Genomic DNA, 18,715 nt, shown 5'->3' on the forward strand with positions numbered 1-18,715 from the left:
TGATGGTGTGTGTGTGGGTGTGTGAATGTGTGTGTGTGTGTGTGTGTGTGTGTGTGTGTGAATGTGTGTGTGTGTGTGTGTGTGTGTGTGTGTGTGTGTGTGTGTGTGTGTGTGTGTGTGTGTGTGTAACAAACAGTCTCTATATGTCCAGCGAATGTAAAACTGACCTAGGTTTCTTTTAAAAACAGCAAGGTTGTGTCCTTGCCTCCTTACTTGTGAATTGAATCGCATGGACTGGCAAAGAGTTGAGGGTGCTCAGGGGGTTTTGTAGTTTGGTGGCAGAGCCACAGGGGTCCTGGGGTGTCTGTGGCCTTCGTCCAATTAGATGGTAATGTTGATGTTTTATGGCTTTTCACATCTCAGGCCATGTGAGCTTGCTCTTATCACCTACTGCAATTAGGCTGCAGATTGCTCTGCAAAATAAGCAGGCCAGATCCCTTTGTTTCAAAGCACATGGTCAGAAGCACATGGTCCCAACAGTTACAAGTATAGTTTGATTTACTTATGTTCAGGCAGGGTTAAAACCGGGAGATGGGTCAATCAGGCAAACAATTCAAAAAAAGGGCAGGCAGAGAATCCAAGGTCGAAAACAGGCAGACAGGGTCGGAACAGACAGATCAGATATTGAAAGGAGGATAACGCCGGAGAACTTGGCAGTAACACACAAGACAATCTGACAGAGGGGAATTGCTGCAGGTGAGTTGGGCGTGGAAGACTAGGTGAGGAGAATGAGTTATGATAGGGTGTGAGTGACAGGACCTGAAACACCAGGAGTTAGATAATCAGACAGGCAGGATGAGAACAATCAAAGATCAAGTGCAATTTGTGACAAAGACAATAAAAAAACACGTCTTGGTTCATGTTTTTTATGATGATATCCGATGAAGTTCACAGGTAATGGCTAAAGGGACATTCTGCAATGACTAAAGCTGTGCTTGCTGCACATTACAAATGTTCTGAACAAATACACCTAATTCATTCAAACTTTTGGTAATGCAGAATTAATCCCTCTGCTACTGTCGATAATTCATGCCAATTCACACAAGTTATTTACATGCAGCGACATGTTATCTCTGTACCGCACACCGTTGTTCTCACGAAACAGCACGTTCATCAGTCTCATGCAGATACATTAGTTTTTTATTCCCACGTATGAAAATGGGTTATGGGTTATAGCGTGTCTGTAATCAGTGAAATGCGGTGCAGGAGCAGCTTTGATTAATCAAGTTGGTGAGGGAGCTACTTTCAGGTAGACAAGTTATGTGATCTGATTGGAAGATAAGATAAAGTTCACTCTTATGCATGTTTGAATAGAGATAACTTGACAATAAAAACATGTAAATGTTTCCCCTCTTTTGCTATTTTAATACAAAACAGAACAAATCAGGAACTCAACATACACGTATGGTTAAATTAAACAAAGATATTCTTCAAATGGTGTCCCAGCATAAACACATATATCCTTGACAAAGACTGTAATGATTACAAGTACTCGGCACCAGAACACAAAAGCACGACACTGAGAAAGAGTTTATGTTGGGAGCGTGTTTGAGTTATCAGCAAATATGAAAAGCTAAATTATTGACATCAATATAATTATTAATGGCAGGAAGAGTATTAACAATTGTTAATAATAACGGGGCACCAGCCTGCGAACAGGGACCGATAACCAAACTATAATCTAAGTCTCATAATTAGTATTCACTCACAATGTCAAGAGTCAAAGTACTATTCCACATTCAGAGTGAAATGTGAAGGTGTTGATTACGAGCAACAGACCACATATCCAGCTATTATCAGGATACACATGCACAAAATAATCACAGACAGCTGCTCCTTAAAGTATAACAGAGTTTATTAAGTTCCAATAATAATGATCTACTCAATATCTAAACTAACAACAAATACGATACATTTATGAACACGCTATCTAGAATCAACGAAGTGTGTGTGTGTGTGTGTGTGTGTGTGTGTGTGTGTGTGTGTGTGTGCGTGTGTGTGTGTGTGTGTGTGGGTGGGTGGGTATGTGTGTGTGTGTGTGTGCGTGTGTGTGTGATGGTAGGTGCGTGTGTGTGTGCGTGTGTGTGATGGTGTTTGTGTGTGGGTATGTGGGTGTGCGATGGTGTGTGTGTGTGTGTGTGTGTGTGTGTGTGTGTGTGTGTGTGTGTGTGTGTGTGTGTGTGTGTTAGTGAACACACACGCTTTGAGGGGTAGTTTCACTCAAAGCAAGGCATAAACCTCAATGCAGCAGTGGAATACGGAAACTGTTAAGTTATCACGAAGAACCCGGGGTTCTGTTCTTTTCAATGATAGTCACAGTTATAACAATACAGTAACTTAAGCAAAACACAAACAAGATAATAAACACAATGACCTAAATCTCAGCCCAGACACCCTAAATAAGCCTTACCATGAGATAACTTCTTGCACATGGTCAGAAGCACATGGTCCCAACAGTTACAAGTATAGTTTGATTTACTTATGTTCAGGCAGGGTAAAAACCGGGAGATCGGTCAATCAGGCAAATAAATAAAAAAAAGGGCAGGCAGAGAATCCAAGGTTGAAAACAGGCTGACAGGTTCGGAACAGACAGATCAGATATTGGAAGGAGGATAACGCCGGAGAGCTTGGCAGTAACACACGAGACAATCTGACAGAGGGAAATTGCTGCAGGTGAGTTGGGCGTGGAAGAATAGGTGAAGGGAGTGAGTTATGATAGAGTGTGAGTGACAGGACCTGAAACACCAGGAGTTAGATAATCAGACAGGCAGGATGAGAACAATCTAAGATCAAGGGAAATTTGTGACAAAGACCACATTCTCGTGCATATACATTAGTTTTTTATTCCCACGTATGAAAATGGGTTATAGCGTGTCTGTAATCAGTCAAATGAGGTGCAGGAGCAGGTTTGATTAATCAAGTTGGTGAGGGAGCTACTTTCAGGTAGACAAGTGATGTGATCTGAGTAGAAGATAAGATAAAGTTCACTCTCATGCATGTTTGAATAGAGATAACTTGACAATAAAAACATGTACATTTATGTGAATCTATAAAGAAGCAAACTTGATAGGTGTTTTAGAATAAATACATGTTTTTCCCGTTGTTTCTTGCAGTCAGATTACTTTTAATATTAGTATTTTGCTCAAATGAAGGACATGTAATGGGATGTTCTTTAAAATGTAGTTCTTGGTTCATGTTCTTTTATGATGATATCCACTGAAATTCACAATATAATGACATATATTGTTCCCAACTTCATGTTTTAAACAACAAAACAAAAAAAATAAAGAAATCAACATACACATATCAAATTAACAAGATAGAGAGATGAAAACTTTATTCATCCCCAGGGGGAAATTAGTTTGTAGCAGCAGCAAGTTACAGAGTAGAATAAAATATAAAATATGAAGTATGGAAATGCACAATATATACAGTACAATAAAATAACAGAGCGGATATTGAATTGAATAAATAGAATAATAAAAAATAAGCTAAAATAGAATAAAAAGTAAAAATGCCAAAAAAGAAATGCACAGTATAGACAATGAATTAGAATGGTATAAAATGAACAACTAGGTAAACTAAACAGTAGTAACAGTAGTGCAAGGATCACCAACAACAAGCAACAACCGTGTAGCGTTGTAGTAGTCATTTGAAGGATGATGATCTGGCCAGAGGTGATTTTTTAAACAGTGTTATAGCAGAGGGCAGGAATGTTCTCCTGTATCTTTCCTTGTGACAGCAGAAAGTTGGAGAAAGTGCTCCGCTGTCCCTGCAGTAGTTGGTGGAGAGGGTGGTCCGGGTTATCCAATATGCATAACAACAAAGATATTCTTGAAATGTTGCCCCATTATAAACACATATATCCTTGACAAAGGCAAATAAATAAATGAATAAATAGATGAATAAAATAACCTTTCTTAGGGAAGAATTGATAATAATTTATCGTACCACATTGTCAACGGATGTACATCTAACCAAACATGTAAGATTGAAAGGCGTGCAGCATAACGCATGATACGTAGCAATTTGGCCTTTTGACCAGATAAGGAGCTAACACCAAGAATACACCGTTTTGGAGCCATTACTATTTTAACGCAAATTTCTTTTCTTTTCTTATGTTTACCTTTATTTAACCAGATAAGTCAATTGAGAACCAGTTCTCATTCACAATGACGAACTGGCCAAAAAGGAAGCAACAGGAGGCAAGTCGTTGCAAACGAATAAAGCATCTCAAATAATCTCATACATAAAAGACAACATGATGATAAGTACAATAAAAAACAAACATTGTTCCAGGAGATGCAAACTCAGAAGCAGTGTCAGTGATATGCGGGTAGTTATGGCCAGTTGACGAGAGAGTACAGGCTACAGTTATCCCTCTATGACAACATGTTGCCCTCAGGCAACAAATTAACTTTTTGGACCACACATCTCCCTTTTAATTGTTTTTAAGAATGTTGAAAGGAGCAGCTGATGGCGGTTTGGCAGATGACATCTAGTTCATTGATGAGCCTTTTGGACGCGGACCTGTAGATTACGTCACCGCAGTCTAAGATGGGACGGACTGTTAGAGTGAATAAAAGAGGCTTTGCTACGGTACAGATAACCAACTTTTGGTCTGACTTGCCAGATACCCAGGTACTGATAAGAATCCACAGATTAGAGTTCTGGTCCATCCAGGGAGCAGTTTGAGGTAAGTGTTTGTTGAAAACCATTCATTTTGTTTTGGTCGTGATGAATTTCACTCTTTTGCATGTTTGAGTAGAGAAAACTTCACAAAAAAAACATGAACATTTGTGTGAACCTTTAAAGAAACATACTTGATAGGTGTTTTAGAATATGACATTTTTAGAAATAGAAATGTGTTATAGCATGTCTGTAATCAATCCAATGAGGTGCAGGTGTAGGTTTGATGGATCAAGTTGGGGAGGGACCTACTTTCAGGTCGACAAGTGATGTGATCTGAGTAGAAGATAACATAAAGTTCATTCTTTTGCTGTTTGAATAGAGATAACTTGACCATACTTACATGTACATGTATGTGAATCTATAAAGAAACATATTTGATAGGTGTTTTAGAATAAATAAATAAATGTTTTTTCTCGTCGTTGCCAGCAGCTACTTGTAATATTCGTATTCTGCTCAAATGAAGGACTTGTAATGAGATGTTCTGTCAAATTAAGGTCTTAGATCATGTTTTTTATGATGATATCCACTGAAATTCGCAGACAATGGACAAAAGGACATTCAATTGGCAAAAATATGCACAATATGTCACAATATAATGACTAAAGCTGTGCTTGCTGCACAATACACATTTACTGAGTAAATACACCTAATTTATTTAAACTTGTTTTATTTAATAATGCAGGATCAACCTCTGTGCTATAGTCAACTATTCATGCAACATCAGACAAGTTAATTGCATGCAGCAACATTTTATCCCTGTACTGCACGATGTTGTCCTCAGGAAACAGACAACGTTCTTTATCACTCTCACCCACATTTGTTTTTTATTCCTACACATGACATAATGCAGAAAGAATCCCTGTATTACTGTCGACAAATCATGCATTATCGCACAAGCTGATTGCAATAATCCTTCTTCTCTCACAGGACAGCCTGACAATCCACCATCACAACTTACCTCTGACTCAACACTATTCTTCTGCAATCATGCAGTCTTGCCAAAAATGTCAAACCTGCAGCTCATCAATGCTTCCCACCATGTCCACCCGATTCACTCGGTCCTACATGTCCCTGATGAGAGGCATTGGGGAGCTGGACATCAATGGCCCCAGTGTTCCCAGTGAGCTGTTGCTGACTGGAGAGCATGCTTTTCCTTTAGCAATAAACAGCGATGGCCAGATCCTGATGGCAGCCTCTCAGTACGGCCGTGGGAGGATTGTGGTCCTGGGTCATGAGAGCTACATGTATGACTTTCCTGCTCTGACAGCGAACGCTCTGACCTGGCTGAGAGGAGATGGATCTGACAACCTGTCTGTGGGGGTCTTCAAAACCGCCACGAGAGCCACTGATAAACTCTGCAAATCCAGCTTCCCATCCACAGTTGTTGGGGCCTTCAGTGAGAACCGGAAGGTTGGTGTGTACGTGACGGACGGCTACCACGTTGATCCAGACGTGAAGGACCTGGTGGCTTTTCTGAAAGCTGGAGGAGGAGTGCTGATGGGAGGGCAGGCGTGGAGCTGGGTTGAACAACGCCCTAAGGAGGACCCAACTCTAAATTATCCAGGGAACAAAGTGTCCGCTGTGGCTGGGATCTACATTACTAAGCATCATGGGAAGAAAGAGATCCTGTCTGTCCCCCCACAGATCCCACCCTCCTGGATGGCTTTACGGTAAGTGTAAACTCCTCTTCTATTTCAAATGTGGGACTTTTCTGTTAATCTAAAATCTGCTCCATGTGTGGCCCTCATCATTAATACCAAATTATACAGCTCGATCACTGAAGCAATTTACATTGTTTAATTGTCATTTAAAATACATTGCATTGTTTTGTCTAATGAGCAGGTTGTAATATTCCAACCCTTAATCCACGGCAGGAGCATAATACGACACATTTCATTTATTATACATAACCTTTGTAGGTTTACTTACTTAAGAACATTTTACAAGATTTTCTTTGTTGAAATTCTGCTTGATGCAGCAAACAAATCTAGATCATCTCACTGACATTTGTTCCTGTGATTAGGCTAATTCATTGAGCATTTCTTTTCTCATATGTTGCTTCTTTACTCAATGTTGTATAACTTTTAAACTATTTAAAATTGTTTAATATCTTGTCAAGCATTTTGCAACCGTAGCTTTGAAAAGTCCTATATAAATAAAGTTTATTATTACTGAAAAAATTATGTAATAATACTGGTACAGGGCACGAGGATGATGGACGTCTTCTTCTCCTGGTCCACCCGTCAACTTCTGTGTCTCGCTATCTCCCACCTGTTTTCCCTAATACAGTGTCGGTAAGGATTTTGCCGATGACCTCAAGTTCTTACTCCAGGGGGTTTCAGAGTTTGACATCAGCCATGATATTTGCGCTTCTTTGGCTGTGGTCCACGGCCCGCTGGCATTCCCCATTGGTACCACTGAGGATGGGCGAGTATTCCTGGCAGGAACCTACTATGGGAAGGGACGAGTCATCTTGGTCACACATGAAGCTTTTCTGAAAGAAAAGGTACTGTTTAAATTTCTTTATTTGAACAGAAATCGTTCATTGTAAGTTAAATTGAGCACGTAGTAAAAACTCTTTCTAACTCTTTTCATTACAGAAACTGACTTCATTTTGGAACAATGCCATTGGTTGGCTGGACCAAGGCCGGAAGGGGGTTGTTGGTGTTGAGCCACGCCTTCTCCTCGAGTCAGGGGTAAAGCATGAGGAGACGGAGTTTAAGAAAGACCTGAGTGTATTCGTTCGTACAGTGTACGGTGCCGATCGTATGGAGGAAATCCAAAACTTTGTGGCAGAAGGAGGAGGTCTGCTGATTGGTGGACATGCCTGGAACTGGGCATGTGGTCACCCTGGGCAAAACACAATGACGGATTACACAGGTATGATAATGCACCACAAAAGTTTTATTCTGTGGTTCCCATTTCAACACCTGGTGATGTAGGATTGCTCAGCATATTCATGTGATATCGTACTGTACTGACACTTTTCAGTCACATGTAAATTCAGCCCCACATAATGCTTTCCACAGCGCTAAATACTATCATTTTCAGTGTCAAAGTACAGCAGAAATGACAGTGGTGGGGTTCAAAATGGAGGATGGTTAATCTGCAGCCTAAGTGATTATTGTGGTTCCTTATCAGCAGTTTACTGCTTTATACCGTACATATAACACACCTTCATAAACCTAAGTTAAAAAAAGAGTATAGACATAAGAGTACAGAGACACAAAAAGGCTATTTTGGAGTTATTTAAATGTTGGGGGACCAGTAGATCAGGTGATATTTGTTTTAACTGTGTTTCAGGAAACAAGATCCTGAACAAAATGGGCTTGAGCCTGTTGCCGACATTCATGAAGGAAAGATCCTACAAGGTGTATACCGAGGACAAGAAAGACAAAGGCTACTTCCTCACTCGTCTGCGTCTCTTTGCTGATCATGTTCTCCAGGGTGGAAAACTTGAGGAGGAACTCCTTCAGCAACTGGGCGTGGATTGCTCCAACTACTTGCCAATGAAGGCTTATGACAACTACTCCTACATACGGGTGTTGTCCGTCCTTACTGATGTATTGAAGTCAAGCGGTATTCCACAGGTGGGTCATGAATGACTTTTGAGTCTATGATTGAATATATGTAATGTTATGAATTACAAAAAAATATATGGTGATTGTTCTTAGTTGTTATGGTGACAAACACATCAGTGGGGCTGTAAAGTGTTGTTGCAGCTCGCCGGGACGGATGGCTAGTAAGCAGGAAATTGGCCAGAGTAGCATGGCAGAACTAGGACGCTAGCTAACTAGCCAGCTATCTGCTAGCTAGCTAGTTTGCTAATTCCTCGATACTTAAATGCTACACTGGTTACAAAAAATGAGCTGGACAAAGTTGTCAGTCAACTGCTCGTTTAGTCGTTACTGCAAAATCTCGACTCCTGTGAGTCTGCGACTTGCTGTGAGTATGTTTAGTTTGTACGAAAGTTAGCCGGCTACATACGCTACCTATTGCACCTTCATCAACTCTACACTAGAATCACATTATTCACACTGACACTGACATTATTTGGTGATGGTCTGAATTCACAGCCTCCACCTCCCAGTACAATAAATCTGGGCATGCCAGTCTGTCTGACATTAGCATCCACACTCCTGTCTCCCTTATATTCACCCTCAAACAAACACAGCCTCTCCCGCCTAATTTCAAAGGACTGAGATATGAATTTAGAGAGCTGTTGAGAGGCAATCAAAATGCTCCCAATCTCGGATCTTGCACCTTTACACATACTGTACTTTTCACATTCAAATGAAAAGTTTTTTTGCAATTTTACTACGAAGGCCCTTTGTTGTCATCACTAAGCTAGGCCTATTCATTCATATTGTTGCCCTCACTGGAAACTTGTTGGCTATCAACCAATCAGATTGTGTTTTAAGATTACTCATGTTCACTTTATTTCAAGGTGAGTGAGAAGAACCCTGTGAAGACACCCAAAGAACATCTACTTCTCAGATTGGGGAGAGCGGTCTATAATGTGTCCCAATATCATGATGTCCTGCTGCCCTTCCTCATCAAGCCTTTGATGCCAACAGTGGGAACCCAAAGGATCATGATTAGTGCTAACACAGCAGGTCAGATGTAGTGTGTGTGTGGTATTACATTGCATTCACATGAAGGCCGTTACATTTTTCTTGTGACTTAAATGGACCTTTTTGCTCATTTTTACGTGTGCCAGGAGAGGAGACTTGGATCAGTACAGGCCTGTACCTCTATCCTGGTTTGAGGACTGAGATGATCGTACCAGCCAACCTTGTCAACATGAAGTGGAAGGTACGTTACACAAAATTGATTACTGAGCTTGTTGTGTTTTTGTCAGTGTTCTGTTAATTTATACCTCTAAGTCAGGTCTGTTTTGTCAATAAAGCCCCAAATCACAAATGTATCTTGTACATTTCACCTCTATTAATATCATTTTATGCCTCAATTTATTCATGCTATTCTGGCTTGTTTTATATCCATTGACTTACATGCATCTCCAACAAAATCTAACTTTTCTTGCTGTTTTTCCAAGAAGTAACACATATCCATGTCTCCCTCAGATCCAGGTCGGTTGTCAAACCTACCACCTGAATGCCGAAGAGTTGAAGAGAGCACCTCATGTTTATGAGCAATTTCCTGTCATCTCAGAGAAGGTGCAGGTGTGGAACCTGTGGGGGGGACTTATCTACCTGTTGGCTCCACCCAACACAAAGGTGGAGGGGGCAGAGGTCATAGTGCAGATGGCTGTACCTGCTCCTTATTACATGTCAGGTGAGTGTGTGTCACTGTCTGTTCATGCTCCACAAAGGACTGTGAGGAAAATCTAGATCACATCGTGCAGCAGTATGAACATTTGTTGCCTGAAAAGAAAGTTTCTGGTCTAGTTTACTTCTTCTTCTTTTTTTCTTTCAATAACCTGTTAGGGGCCCAGAGGGCTGTTGAGCACTTGTTGACTGACTCAACTCAGTTTACACTTTTCTTTTTCAGGTAGCTTTCAGCAAACATGTTTTTTTTATTTTATTGAGTTATGTTAGTTTGATTTCATAAAAAAAAAAGAAAGACAATGTACATTATTCAACATCCAAACAAATGGAAATGTTAAACCCGAGTATGTATTGGTTTGGTTTGGGTCAGTGTTTTGGGGAAATACTTTTTTTCCGGGCGACATTATACAACAAAACGAAAGTTAAGTTGAGGCAACAAAACCGTCACGGACGCAGTGCCGAGTGCCCGTCTCGTGGTTGAAAGTCCTGTGTTTGTTTGTTGGACCCATCAACCTCCTCTTCTGCCCACCGTATGTGGTCTTTCTCGATACATAATACTACTACACGTTATTTCCAATACCCTAATGAACAAAACCCCACTACTTTACTTCTTTTATGAGTATGTTGTATTCATGAAACCCATTTAGTAAAAGAAGCAATGTTTTCTTTGAAACATGCAGTTGTTGGCATGAGGACGTCATGCTGTATTTACAGTCTGCCTACAATGGTGCTTTTGACAAAAAATACTATAATTCAAAGCTTTGTTTTGATTGCACTCCAACCTCGTCCCTTTGTTTGTTTCAGGCGTGACGACAGCAGCTCATTGGTCGTGGCTGCGCAAATCTCCTTCACCGTGGGCAGAGCTGGAGTTTGACAACATCATCCTCACTGTGCCAACAGACGTTGTTCGAGACCTGGAGTGCCTTAAGGGGGTGGAAGCACTTTGGAATGACATCATGAAGGGCGTCGCAGATCTGTCTGTCATACCGCACAGATTTACCCGCAAAGAACGCATTGTAGCAGATGTGCAGATCTCGGCTGGTAAGTGTGTTTTGCTGTCGCATACTCACATGTTCAATCAAAGGATGTCTTCGCAGCACGTGCTTAAACAAAAAAGAATGGTGTTTGCATTATTTACACTGTTTAGAAATAAATACAATTTAAAGAAAAAACTTCTTCTGTCTTGGACCCAGATCTACGGTGGTCGAATAGTGTCGTACACAAGCAAGGGCCACAACGCAACACAAGTTAGCAACAACAAATGTTGACTACTGACTATTATTGCCGGCAGACTATTATTCGGTGTGTTCGGGATGAACCAGACGCCCGACGCTATTTTACCCAGTCCAAAAGTAATGAAAAGTAGCCAAATAGGACGGAAACCAGCTCTGCGTACGACCATGTCCCGAAGACATCTCTGTTAATGCGCATTGCTATTGAAAAGTCAAACACGTGTTTGTGATTCTAACGTCTCTCCGTCCAGGTTGGTTGCACGCAGGGTATCCTATAATGATGAACTCATCTAGATCAACTGAGCTGGTCAAACCAGGTGAGGCAAGGACCAAAGGCCTGTGGGGACAAATTCATGGATTGGGAAAAAACCAACAGAGAAGCTGCTGGGAGTTCCCACCACACACCACATACGCCACATGCAACCTGTGGTCAGTGTATGTGCATGAAGAGGTGCTGGGGATCAACAGGGCAAAGGTGGAGTAAAACACTTTTATCTTGGACACACATTTTATTTGTTTTTTCTGTGATCACATTTTCATAACCGGACATCTCAGTCCGGTTATTTCCCCTTGGTTAACATCATGATATGATTCCTTCAATGCAGGCTAGTCCATCTCTGACCTTGGAAAGTCGGACGAATTCTGTTGAGAAGTTTGTTGAAGAGGGCAAGGAGCTCAGCGACTGGAAAGTGTTTGTGGCTCTGGAGACATACTTGCAGGTGAAAGAGAATTGCTGTGTTTTAAATTCTGTAGAGAAGCAATGCTTGGGTCCCCATTTATCCAGCATCGAAACCCAGGAAATGCAAGTAAGGCTTTAAATCTAAAGTCACGCCGCTGCCCCTATGAGGCTGTAGATGGAATAGAACATTTAATTTCTTTGGTGAGTGATGGGAAGATCATTTTGGGTTAAAACAAATCCAAGTTTAGTCTGATAAATTCACCAATTTGCAGCGGTTTACCCTCTGTACTGTGCACAATACTCCTCAGTATTACCTGCACACCACCAAGCTCAGGTGACCTTTACCAGTTTTTGGTGTAATGTGTCAGCTTCAGCTGCACTTTGTCGGCCTGAGCAGTTGTTAGTTTTATGGCTGAATTTAGTAGCGTATGAGATATTGTTTACATTGTTTGCATGTTCATGTCAATATGCTTAAAGTACAGCTGATAGCACAATCTTGTCATATCGGAACACTTTTCATGTCAACGTTTAGATTTTAATTATAAATGGTAAACTGATTTAACCTACTTGATGCTTCATAAAGGGAAAGTTTCCATCCGATAAATGTTGAGATATTTCCCTCTGAACTATCTTGATGGATTGATGGACTGAGTGACATTACAGCCCCGTCGTCGTGCGACTAAAATAGCCTCTAATAATAATAATAACTTTCATTCTGCCACCAACCCACTGTGTTTTCCCTCAACCTCTGTCTCCTTCCATGCAGCTCCAGGAAAGGTTTGGCTGGAATGCCTTTAAGAAGGTGTTTGCTGCCTACCACAAGATGACCGACTTTCCCTGTGACAACGACGGAAAGATGAACCTGTATGCTGTGACTTTCTCCCAGACTGTCGGGATGAACCTGTGTGAATTCTTCAGGGCCTGGAGCTGGCCCATAGGCACAGCTACTGAGGAGAAACTCTCCGAGCTGGATCCCTGGTACGACCACCCCATGGTCGAGTATGAGGCGCCACTTAACTGAACTGACACATCAGTGAGGTGTTACGTGTCATCATATGAAAGAGTCGCTGCCAATCTTTCAGACTGCAGCTGATTAAAATTGCAGAGAGGTGGGTTGTGGTTTGTAAATGGGAATACATTTCTATAACTGGGCTTATTTTTTATTATTGTAGGAGTTTTTGCGCAAAAGAATAGTAATAATCTTTATAACCAACTAAAAAGATTCACATTACAGGTCTAGGTCTGTTCATGAAGGCTCTAAAGATGGTGATTCCCTCAGAATGTGCAGCTGAAATCAGTATAATACTGCTGGTTGAGCTGTAAAATCAAAACTATGAACTGAAACACTCACAGCAGAGTTGTTCCCTTTGGGTTCATCACTATGATCGACTCCCTTCACATTCCACACATTCTAAATATATTAATGTTGCTTAAAGCAGCAAAATAAGTTTTTCTGAAACCATCATAACATCAGGAGAAGCATAAGTAAAAAGGTATATTCTAATTGAAAAGTACAACTTCTTTCAGAGTCATATTACTTTTAATAGTTTTACAGATATCTGGATGTTTCTTTTGTGATTCAGTAAGTTTTTGTCATTGATCATTTGCTCTCAAGGTGTTTAAAGTTACTCTATATATACTTAAACATCAATTCCTGTAATTGCTTCTTGGGTTCTTGGGTGTTTGTTCATACACTAAACCTGAAGGGTTGGTTCATCTTTTTGACAAGACAGGAAATTAATTTCTGTCATTCATTTAATCAAACAATATATTCATGTAAATGACAGTTAGTGATTCAGGCTGTGTTCCTAAGACACACTTGCTATGTTTTTCCTTTGCTGTCAATAAAAAAGACAAATAAACAGTCATTGTATCCCTCTATTTATTTGTATTCATCTATTTGAATGAGAATAATAATAAGGGATGTATTCGTCTTAAGGCTGTTAAATATTAACATGCACCATAGCGGCAACAGTGTGAAATGATCTTTTACGTCATCCTTTATTATCTCTTACGCCATGCAGTTGTTGTAAAACAGCTCCCCTACTGGCTGATCTGAGAACTGCTGGAGGAATTCTCCCAGTTCATCCAGTGAGAGCTTCTCCACCCAGTTGTCCTCCGTGTTCCTCGCCGTGGCAGCGCCACTCTGAACGGGTCTGCCGTTGTTGTCCACGCAGCAGTAGGCGTTCCACAGGTAGTCTGGGATGTTGACGCGCTTCACATTGTTCTTCACAATCCAGTTGTCTGCAGAGGGAACGGCGCCAACCAGCACGAAGGCCTTGGAGCACTTGTCCCGGAAAAGTTCAGTGAGCTTGGACTCGTAGATCCTCCAGGCGTTCAGTTTGGGGTTCTGAGGAACCACGTTGGTGAGGGTGAAAGTGGCATTGCGGGTCGGGACTGTAAGAAGAAATGAAGTTACAGTTTGTGGTTCCAAAGAAATAAAGTTATGTATTGTAAAGGTGGCTTGATGCATGCAGAGGGAGAGAGAGAAAGACCAAGATGTGTCTAGTAGCTTCATTATTGTCATTCTACCAGGTTCACAAAAAATATTCTCTAAACTTGTTAAATTATAAACTGGAGGCACAATTAGTGAATAAGGTCAAAATCCAAGGCTACAGCAGCTGCAATCTTCAAGATAATGGTTGTTTGTATCCATTCTAATTAATTAATTAAAGAACATGATAAACTGCCACAACAATCATCACTTTCTTATTGATTGTTACTGCTTTTACATTTGTGTGAACCTTTAAAGAAGCATATTTGATATGTGTTTCAGAATAAATGAATGGTTTTCTTGTCGTTGCCCGCAATCAGGTTACTTTTAATATTAATATTCTTATCAAATGAAGGACTTGTAATGTGTAATGGGAGGTTCTGCAAAATTAAGATCTTGGTTAATGTTTTTTTTATGATGATATCCACTGAAATTCACAAGCAATGGACAAAGGGATGTTCTAATGGCAAAATATGTCTCAATATAATGACATAGTTGATAAGGAGCTAACACAAAGAATACACTGTTTTGAATCCGTTACCATTTTAACGCCAATACATTTCTCAATGTCTACTAGAACAGAAGACCAGAATATTGTGATCAGTGGACATGAACACATTATGAAAATGAGTTCCAAATTGTTTTTGGCACATCTGGCTTGTTGCAGAAGACGATTCATCATATGTACAAGTTAAATAACTTGTACATATGATGAATCGTCTTTTTTTTTTTTTTTTTTAAATTAAAAAATTAAAAAAAATTTTTTTTTATTTTTTTTTTTTTTTTTTCCACGTATGAAAATGTGTTTTAGCATGTGTATTCATTCCAATTAATGAATCAATTTAATCAAACGCAGCCTTGGGGGGAAGCGGTGATGATGGTCTGGGGAGGCTGATACCTGTTTTCCCAGCGTCACGTGTTGCTTCCTATCAGACAGGAAGTCTGTGATCCACTTGCAGGTTAAGTCGGGCACGTGCAGCTGAGAGAGCTTGTCATGCAGCAGAGACGGGATGATGGTGTTGAAAGCAGAGCTGAAGTCCACTAACAGGATCCTGGCGTAGGTTCCTGGAGAGTCCAGATGCTGGAGGTTGAAATGAAGGGCCATGTTGACTGCGTCGTCTACAGACCTGTTGGCTCTGTAGACGAACTGCAGGGGTTGCGTGTGTGTGTATGTGTGTGTATGTGTGTGTATGGGTGTGTGCGTGTGTGTGTGCGTGCGTGTGTGTGCGTGCGTGTGTGTGTTAGTGAAAGAGGATGAAACAAGAAAAGGGAGGGGTAGTTTCACTCAAAGCAAGGCAGAAACCTCACTGCAGCAGTGGAATACAGAAACCGTTAACTTATGTAATGGTAAAATATATATATTAGTATCATGGAACAGTAAAAGCAGGCCCTGCAGACACAGGTCAGCGCATACAACCTAGTTCCTGTTTTCTTTAACCATCCAGACACTGCTTCTTAGAAAGACAGTTTGAAACAGGAACCTTGTTTTCACAAATAACTCACTTGAGACTTGTCTGCATGAATAAATCCAGAATCAGACAGCTTGTGTGTGTTCAAGATTTTGGGCGTAAACCTCTATGTAGATATTGATGTTGAATGTTGAACTCCTTGGTAGATTCCAGCACAGACACTGACTGTGTGACTGTGGTGAAGTCTCCCCTCGCAAGCGAATAAACAGACAAAGACAACTTTGACTCTTTTGATTTGTGAATGACAAACACTTATCACGCAGAACCCGGGGTTCTGTTCTTTTCAATGATAGTCACAGTTATAACAATACAGTAACTTACTTAAGCAAAACACAAACAAGATAATAAACACAATGACCTAAATCTCAGCCAGACACCCTAAATAAGCCTTACAATGAGATAACTTCTAGTGGTGATACTTTTAGTTTAAAAACAGAAACGTTGTGTCCTTGCCTCCTTACTTGCGAATTGAATCGCATGGACTGGCAAAGAGTTGAGGGTGCTCAGGGGTTTTGTAGTTTGGTGGCAGAGCCACAGGGGTCCTGGGGTGTCTGTGGCCCTCGTCCAATTAGATCGTAATGTTGATGTTTTATAGCTTTTCTCATCTCAGACCATGTGAGCTTGCTCTTATCACCTACTGCAATTAGGCTGCAGATTGCTCTGCAAAATAAGCAGGCCAGATCCCTTTGTTTCAAAGCACATGGTCAGAAGCACATGGTCCCAACAGTTACAAGTATAGTTTGATTTACTTATGTTCAGGCAGGGTCAAAACCGGGAGATCGGTCAATCAGGCAAATAAATCAAAAAAAGGGCAGGCAGAGAATCCAAGGTCGAAAACAGGCAGACAGGGTCGGAACAGACAGATCAGATATTGGAAGGAGGATAACGCCGGAGAGCTTGGCAGTAACACACAAGACAATCTGACAGAGGGGAATTGCTGCAGGTGAGTTGGGCGTGGAAGACTAGGTGAGGAGAATGAGTTATGATAGGGTGTGAGTGACAGGACCTGAAACACCAGGAGTTAGATAATCAGACAGGCAGGATGAGAACAATCTAAGATCAAGTGAAATTTGTGACAAAGACAAAAAAGAACACGTCTTGGTTCATGTTTTTTATGATGATATCCACTGAAGTTCACAGGTAATGGCTAAAGGGACATTCTGCAATGACTAAAGCTGTGCTTGCTGCACATTACAAATGTTCTGAACAAATACACCTAATTCATTCAAACTTTTGGTAATGCAGAATTAATCCCTCTGCTACTGTCGATAATTCATGCCAATTCACACAAGTTATTTACATGCAGCGACATGTTATCTCTGTACCGCACACCGTTGTTCTCACGAAACAGCACGTTCATCAGTCTCATGCAGATACATTAGTTTTTTATTCCCACGTATGAAAATGGGTTATGGGTTATAGCGTGTCTGTAATCAGTGAAATGCGGTGCAGGAGCAGCTTTGATTAATCAAGTTGGTGAGGGAGCTACTTTCAGGTAGACAAGTTATGTGATCTGATTGGAAGATAAGATAAAGTTCACTCTTATGCATGTTTGAATAGAGATAACTTGACAATAAAAACATGTACATTTTTCCCCTCTTTTGCTATTTTAATACAAAACAGAACAAATCAGGAAATCAACATACACGTATGGTTAAATTAAACAAAGATATTCTTCAAATGGTGTCCCAGCATAAACACATATATCCTTGACAAAGACTGTAATGATTACAAGTACTCGGCACCAGAACACAAAAGCACGACACTGAGACAGAGTTTATGTTGGGAGCGTGTTTGAGTTATCAGCAAATATGAAAAGCTAAATTATTGACATCAATATAATTATTAATGGCAGGAAGAGTATTAACAATTGTTAATAATAACGGGGCACCACCCTGCGAACAGGGACCGATAACCAAACTATAAACTAAGTCTCATAATTAGTATTCACTCACAATGTCAAGAGTCAAAGTACTATTCCACATTCAGAGTGAAATGTGAAGGTGTTGATTACGAGCAACAGACCACATATCCAGCTATTATCAGGATACACATGCACAAAATAATCACAGACAGCTGCTCCTTAAAGTATAACAGAGTTTATTAAGTTCCAATAATAATGATCTACTCAATATCTAAACTAACAACAAATACGATACATTTATGAGCACGCTATCTAGAATGAACAAACAAAGTGTGTGTGTGTGTGTGTGTGTGCGTGTGTCTGTGTGTTAGTGAAAGAGGATGAAAAAAGAAAAGGGAGGGGTAGTTTCACTCAAAGCAAGGCATAAACCTCAATGCAGCAGTGGAATACGGAAACTGTTAAAATATCACGCAGAACTCGGGGTTCTGTTCTTTTCAATGATAGTCACAGTTATAACAATACAGTAACTTACTTAAGCAAAACACAAATAAGATAATAAACACAATGACCTAAATCTCAGCCCAGAAACCCTAAATAAGCCTTACAATGAGATAACTTCTAGTGGTGATACTTTTAGTGGCCGATGGTCCTTCGAGTTCCTCGGTTGAATCCAGTATCTCGAGCTCCGTGCCGCGCCATAAATTCTCTCTGTGGTGGAGAATTTCTTCGGCTCAGTAAGGGAATTCTCGTCCTTACGGCTGGCACAAAGTCGACTTGGTTAGAAGGAGAATCTGTCCTTCTCTTTCTCTGAAGAATCCGTTTCCTTCACTTCTGCAGGCAAATTGTCCTTCTCCTTTAAGGATGCGGAACAAAAACAAAACAAACATTCTCTATATGTCCAGCGAATGTAAAACTGACCTAGGTTTCTTTTAAAAACAGAAACGTTGTGTCCTTGCCTCCTTACTTGCGATTTGAATCGCATGGACTGGCAAAGAGT

At 40.6% G+C, this 18,715-nt stretch overlaps 1 protein-coding gene across 1 annotated transcript; it reads left to right on the top strand.

The window, feature by feature from the left end:
* The first annotated feature begins 4,619 nt into the window (after positions 1-4,619).
* LOC306701068 (TRPM8 channel-associated factor homolog) lies at positions 4,620-13,772 on the top strand. Its single transcript, XM_079166302.1, has 12 exons — positions 4,620-4,696; positions 5,620-6,362; positions 6,982-7,198; positions 7,293-7,572; positions 7,996-8,282; positions 9,140-9,308; positions 9,413-9,507; positions 9,777-9,987; positions 10,785-11,021; positions 11,464-11,687; positions 11,818-11,931; positions 12,658-13,772. The coding sequence occupies exons 2-12, from the start codon at positions 5,680-5,682 to the stop codon at positions 12,910-12,912; spliced, it is 2,772 nt and encodes a 923-aa protein (XP_079022428.1). The 5' UTR covers positions 4,620-4,696; positions 5,620-5,679; the 3' UTR covers positions 12,913-13,772.
* The last annotated feature ends 4,943 nt before the right edge of the window (positions 13,773-18,715 follow it).

Source organism: Pholis gunnellus, assembly GCF_910591455.1.
Source record: "Pholis gunnellus genome assembly, chromosome: 9".
Classification (NCBI taxonomy): Eukaryota; Metazoa; Chordata; class Actinopteri; order Perciformes; family Pholidae; genus Pholis; species Pholis gunnellus.

Excerpts from the sequence above, each read along its gene's own strand:
- LOC306701068 (XM_079166302.1), top strand. The coding sequence starts at position 5,680 with ATGCAGTCTTGCCAAAAATGTCAAACCTGCAGCTCATCAATGCTTCCC. Across the intron at positions 9,309-9,412 it reads GATTAGTGCTAACACAGCAG|GAGAGGAGACTTGGATCAGT; the intron begins GTCAGATGTAGT and ends TACGTGTGCCAG. Across the intron at positions 11,022-11,463 it reads AGATGTGCAGATCTCGGCTG|GTTGGTTGCACGCAGGGTAT; the intron begins GTAAGTGTGTTT and ends CTCTCCGTCCAG.